The sequence below is a fragment of the Elephantulus edwardii genome, unplaced genomic scaffold (genome assembly GCF_000299155.1).
Source record: "Elephantulus edwardii isolate Elephantulus edwardi_28Jun2011 unplaced genomic scaffold, EleEdw1.0 scaffold00342, whole genome shotgun sequence".
Classification (NCBI taxonomy): Eukaryota; Metazoa; Chordata; class Mammalia; order Macroscelidea; family Macroscelididae; genus Elephantulus; species Elephantulus edwardii.
In genome coordinates this window covers 829060-835554 of record NW_006400092.1, presented here as the reverse complement: position 1 = coordinate 835554, position 6495 = coordinate 829060, and the positions used below count along the sequence as shown (strand labels likewise).

General features: G+C 36.0%; 1 protein-coding gene across 1 annotated transcript in view; it reads right to left on the bottom strand.

Annotated features, from left to right (window-relative positions):
- Window positions 1-6495, bottom strand: part of LOC102854121 (alpha-2-macroglobulin-like) — a 111576-nt gene that overhangs the window by 99298 nt on the left and 5783 nt on the right. Inside the window, exons 6-9 of the mRNA XM_006901758.1 lie at window positions 6165-6179; window positions 5966-6076; window positions 4943-5066; window positions 2488-2602 (exon numbers count right to left, since the gene is read on the bottom strand). Coding sequence (XP_006901820.1) covers window positions 2488-2602; window positions 4943-5066; window positions 5966-6076; window positions 6165-6179 — 365 coding nt within the window. The remainder of the gene's footprint in view (window positions 1-2487; window positions 2603-4942; window positions 5067-5965; window positions 6077-6164; window positions 6180-6495) is intronic.

Here is a 6495-nt window from a genome sequence, read left to right as displayed (position 1 = left end):
TTTTACTGATTCCAATACACTAAGCCACATTGCCCCAATTACTGTATCAATCAATCTCATCCGGGGTCTTCCTTTCTTGTGCTGTCCCTTCACCCTTCTGAGCATGATGTCCTTCTCCAAGAACTGGTCTCTCCCCGCCAGATGCCCAGAGTATTTGAGACAAAACTTCAAAATCTTTCAAAAAGACCTATTTGTTTCTTGATGATCCATGGTGTATGTTTAAGACTCTTCTCCAGCACTACAATTCAAAGTCATAGACTCTTTTTCTGTCATCTGTAGTATTGTCCATCTCTCTGATGCATAACAAGTAATTGTGAAGACAATGGCCTGGATCAGGCACACCTTAGTCTCTAGACTGACATCATTGTTTTTCAGCACTCTGGAGAGGTCTTTGACAGCAGATTTTCCCAGTGCAATTTGTCTTTTGATTTCCTGACTGCTGGAGCCAAGAGTGTTGTTTGTCTAGCTGTGCAAGTTGTAATTGTTAACCTGAATCCCTTTTCCATCTATTATAGTGTTGCCAGGTTTCCCAGTGGTGAGAATCTTTGTTTTCTTGATGCTAAGCTTCAATCTATCTAAGAGACTGCAGTTCTTAACCTTCTGCAGCAGGTGCTTCAGGTCCTTCTCAGTTTCAGCAAGGAAGGTTACGTCATCTGCATATCATTTGTTGTTGATGAATCTTCTTCCTCCAGTCCTGGTGCCACATTCCTCTCAGAAAGCCCTGCTTCCTGATTGATCTGTTCTGCATACAGGTGGAAAAGGTATGGAGGTGGATGCATCCCTGATGCACTCCTTTCCTGATTTTGAACCTGCAGTGTTTCCTTGCTTCGTTCTGGGGACTGCTTCCTGGTCCAAGTACAGGTTTCATGTAAGCACCACTTTTTACATTTAGAATATAGCTATTTTTTCATTCTATCAGTTTTAACTATATGAAAAAATATCAATATACATAATACCCCAATTTCTTTAGTTTCACAAGAATTTCTCTTTGGTCCACTTAAGCTTTTGATTATGTCTGTCTCACCTCTGATTCAGGCCATGGTCTTTCCACTTTCTATGCATCTGAAAGCAGGACAATGAATGAGGATGACAGAAGAATTGATACCTTTTGAGCTGTGGTGTTGGAGAAGTCTACTGAATAGCTCATAGATTACCAAAAGAACAAATATGCCTTGTAGAAGTTGCAGCCAGAGTACTTCTCGAAAGCAAAAATGGTAAAGCTTTACTTCATATACATTGGTCATGTTGCTATGAGAGACTATGATCAGAAATCGGCATGATGCTTGGGAAGGCAGAAGGTCAGCAAAGGAGAGGAAGACCTGCAATCAGTGGACTAACAGAGTGACTACCACAAAGGGGACTAATGTGTCAGGATGTGTGAGGATGGTACAGGATAAAACAATATTCAGATCTGCTGTTCATAGGGTCGCTATGGGGTATACTCTAATCAGTGACACCTAACAATAACAACAACATCTTCTCAGTTACCTCACTCTATCTTCATTTCTACCTTTCTCACGTCCCTTCTAACTATAACTTCCTATCTAGGAAATTTTTCTCTTTGGCAAAAAGTATTTTTAAATTTATAACACAAAACACCTCCTCATCAAGATAATCCTCTTTATGTATAATCTATTCAAAGTAGATCAGATATGTTGACCTTTTCTTATCACAAAGGTTATTTTTCAAGCATTTAATTTTGCTAATATTTTCTATTTTTCTTTTTTATTCTCATATTCTATTGGTTTTCATGCAATAAATTATATACATTGTGCTTCATTAATACATATTTTGTTTTACCCAGTCTTTCATTTACATTGTGTTTCGTACAAAATTCATATACATTGTATTTTCTGTAGTTAATTAGTATTGCTCTATACTTATTATCTCTCCATCTTTTCAAGCCTTCATTGAATCTTCCCTATATCCTTACCCTCTCATCTATCTACCTACTAACCATTGCTCTACTGGTGATTTCCCTCCTTTTCTTGTTCCTTTCTCCATTTCCTTTTACCCTTTTGAACACTTATGCACATCTTGCTCAGTTATCCTTCAATTTACAGTAACAATTCTTATTTCTATAAATTATCACTTTCTTCACATTAATTTAACCCTTTTCCACTTCCTTTGAGCCAACTTTAACTCACAGTTATCTTTTTTTGGTTGTTGTGACAAGACATCCTAGTGGTCATCTGTCTCCTGTGGAAGCAGCTGAGGCATTCGAACCACTGACCTTTCAGGTAGCATTGCAGCACTTTAGCACTATGTTACCAAGGTTCCTTCCTTTTGACCCTTAGTTTCCCTCATCCTATGAAAACTGTATGATGGCTATACGTGTGTGTGTGTGTGTGTGTACACACACTTTTGGGGCAATTTTGTGTAAGCTGTTATTTTATTTAATAATATTCAAGAAAGATAACATTTTACATAAAGTGGTAGCTTCATTAATGTGTATAAAATTAATAAACATCTCAAAATAATACAGACCTGTTCCCTCCTCTTTGATTGTTCCTTCCACTTTTATGGACAAGTTATAGCCACCTCGTCTCAGTTGAAGCCTTTCTGCTTTTATCACTTTTGTGAAACAACCTGTTTTGTCTGCCTGAAGAGAGAGAAAGAAAATCTCTAATTTGACACAAGAGACTTAGTGATCAAGCTAATAATAGTCATGGGGGGGGGGGAAGCCAAAACATTGCATGTATTAGTCAAATGTCAAAATCATTGCTACCAAGTCAAAACTGACTTATGACTGAGTATCTTTCGGGTTTTTGAAGCTGTAAATCACATGACAGGAGATTGCCTATCTTTCTCCCAAAGAACCACTGGTGGATTGGAACTGCCTGAAAATTAAGGCCTTAGGGTTAGCAGTGAGCCTCCCTAAGGATGGCATCACTGGAACTTCCTACAAATAAACTAGTCATCCTTTTGGTACCATGTCTAATAATTGCATAAAACTTCTTTATTATCTTTATGATCACTTCCAAGGTCTGCCTTACACTCTTCTCATTGGAAAATCTTTCCTAAGATTCCATTATATGAAGTTTTCCAATGTTTTCAAATATGTCATGGTATTTTGTAATTCTACCTTTTTGCATACAATGTTCCTCAAACAATAACATTGTTACTTATTCTTACCTGCTCAACACTTAATAGGAAAAAAATAAAAGAAAAAATGATCAAACCAGGTGAGTCCCTCTGTATCAGATTAGAACTGCACTCATATTTTAAAAGGAGATCACCAGGCCCTTCTTTCAAAATGAATTCAAATTTCCAACATTTTGAGAAGTAGCTAAGAAATTAGCTATACCAAGTCTTGGCCAACACTTACTGTTTTTCAAAACTCAACTCAGATTAACATCGTCTAAGAAGTTTTCCATAATCAACCACACACCTAAATATTGGTTCCAACCCCAAGAAAGTAAAGCTATTTCTGTGAAGTTAAATCTGACTCATAGAAACCTTCTATTGGTTTTCTGACACTTTAAGTTTTCACAGGAGGATCTTTCGCTCATGGAGTGAGTAGTGAATTTGAGCTATAAGTTTTTTTGTTAGTAGCTTTTAGTATTATGCATTATTCCACCAGGACCTTTAATATTGCTTAGGGATTTTGTTGTTCTTGTTGTTGTCTTCTATGTTTTCTCATTGTCCATAACAGTAATAAGAACAAATTTATTTCCAAGTTAAACATTGTATTCCATGTTTTAAGTTCTCTTATTACTGCTTATCTTTTTAGCCTACTCAGCACACTGACTTCTTATTTATTTGCCCTCTGCTGCTTTAAAAACTTTTTTCTCCATCTATTTACAGTCCTTGCTCACTTTTAAATACTCATTTTCTGAAACTATTAGTCTATTCATTTATTTTTTATTATGATAAATTCTACTTTTTGATATCTCCCTCAATTACTCTAACTATTAAAAACTTTACTTTGGTATAAAGGGAACCTCTTGCTTTGTGCAGATGATACAACCTGCCTTGCAGAAAATGAAGAAGACTTGAAGTATTTGCTGCAAAGATTAAAGATTACAGCCTTCAATATAGATGGCATCTCACATCCAGAAAACAAAAATCCTCACCACTGGACCAATAGACAATGTCATGATAGATGAAGAAAAGACTGAAGTTGTCAAGGATTTCATTTTACATGAGTCTGCAATTAAAAAAAACCCCATAACAGTAGCAGTCAAGAAATCAATAGCCTATAGACTGCCAAAAGAACAAATAAGTATATCCTGGAGGAAGTGCAAATGAGGTACTCCTTAAATCCAATGTTCATGAAACTCTACTTCATATGCATTGGGTATGTCAGTAGGGGGAAATTCTTGGGGGGAAAAAACAACATTATGCTGGGAAAGGTGGAGTGTGAGAGAAAGAAAGGAAGACCCACAAAAAATTAGATTAACACAGTAATGGGGCCCAAATACATTGGAAATGGAGGATGGTGCAGAACAGGGCAAGGTAGACTGTTGTTTGCCGGTTATTTGTCGGTTGTCGACTTGATGGCTCCTAACAGCAGAAATCAATTCATTGCCTCTCTACGTCTTCCTCTTCAGCTCACTATTCGTTTAATATTCTTCCCTATGCACTTTAGATTCTCCTGTTAACCACTTTCAGTACTCTTTGTCTGTTCCATAATAGTTAACTTGAGATAATTCCTTTGTATCTCTTTATACCTTGCAGTCTTCAGTACAGAAGATTACAAATATGTCAAAATCATGTCATTATAATTCATACTTTGGACCTTCAAATATAACCACGCTACTCCCAAAATTAAAACAATAACCCTCATGTAGATCCCTAATGCTACCAAGTATTTTTATAGGATTTCTCTTCACAGTTTTCCACAGTGACTATTCATTGCTATATTTTAGTCATTATTGCAATCCAAGAGGAAAAAGATCTGGTATTAGTTCCCTGGATAGAGTGACTTTTGCTTACTTACCTGTTGGCTAAATTCATGACAGAAATATTGCCAATTTGGGTCAGAACATCCAGATAGGTAGTGAATATATTTTCTGCATATCTTCATTGTCACTAGACCAGAGACAGGCTTTCCATATGTATATCTGCAAGAGGAGAGCAGTGATACATAATCAGATATTTAACATAAGAAACACAGATATTTCTTCACCTTATTTGCTCCATTAGTTGGGTTGTCTATGAATTACTAGCTAGTTAAATTAATAAAGTAATACATTCATCTAAAGAATTACATTAAGATGTATGTAGAAAGCACTTTTCTAAGTCATCCTTAACTCATATATGTACTTCTAAAAATAGAATCTGATTTTTTAATATATTGTGTTTCATTCACATATGTATTTTAAGGAAATAAGTGAGAAGCTATACATTGAAACAGTAGCTAGAAATAAAACTATGTTATATGAACAATATCTTAATCAGTCTCATTTACAAACATGATGCAAAAGTTGAACTTAGTCTATTCATACTTATAGGCAAAAAAGATGGGTTTGTTTTGTTTTGTTCTGTTTTTTTTTAAAATTAGACAACTAATGAGAAATTACATGAAGTGGACGTTGTTGTTGTTGTTGTTGTTATGTGCTATTGAGTCACCTGCAACTTAAAATGACCCCATATATGAGCTCTGAACCCTGCCCTATCCTGAGCCAGTCTCACTGTCTCTGACACACTTACCACCATTATCCCAGTTACTGTGTTAATCCATCTCATCTGCAGTTTTCTTTTCCTGAGTTATCCTTCGACCCTTCTAAGCATGAGGAGGACACCATGAAGCACACAGTGGGATACAAATTTTTGAATCTGCCATCAAATTTATGTTTAAAATCTGTGGATGTGGGCCTAGGAAATCTACACATCTGTGAAGCACTCCAGTAGATTCTTATACCTATTCTCGTTTGAATCCTACTGCCTTAGTAGCAGTTGTGAAGTCAATGAGTAGAGGAGTAGAAATGAAATTTTATTTAATTTTTTTAGTACAACTTACAGGCCACAGACGGATACTGGAAATTCTTTCTCTGTAAAAGCAATTCTCTTGGGAATTTTCACTTGGACTTCAAATTTGGGCAAAACTGTTTTGATTAGAAGAGAAAAAGAGGTGAGAATGGGATCTTCCAAGTGTCAGTAATGGATTATATAATAGAATCTTATAACATGGGATCATATAACATGAAACAATTGTAAATATATCAAAACCACTACTGACAAAGCCTTCTTATTTCCTCATTATCTTTTCCTTTGATTTAGAACTGACTCATAGCGGTCCCTCTAGCAAGTTTAAGGCAAATGCCATTGTTTACTATGGAAATTTATGTTAACTTGTTTTAGGTGTTTCAGAGGGAAGCCCTGGTGGTTTAATGTAACAAGTTGTGCTGCCAACCCAAAGGACCAGGGTTTGAATCTACCAGTTCCTCTGCAGTCAAAAAATAAGCAGTTTACTGACTCTAAAAACCTGCTGGAGGTACAGGTGTGAGTCAGTTCTGATTTGATGTTACTAAACAATAACAAAAACAACAA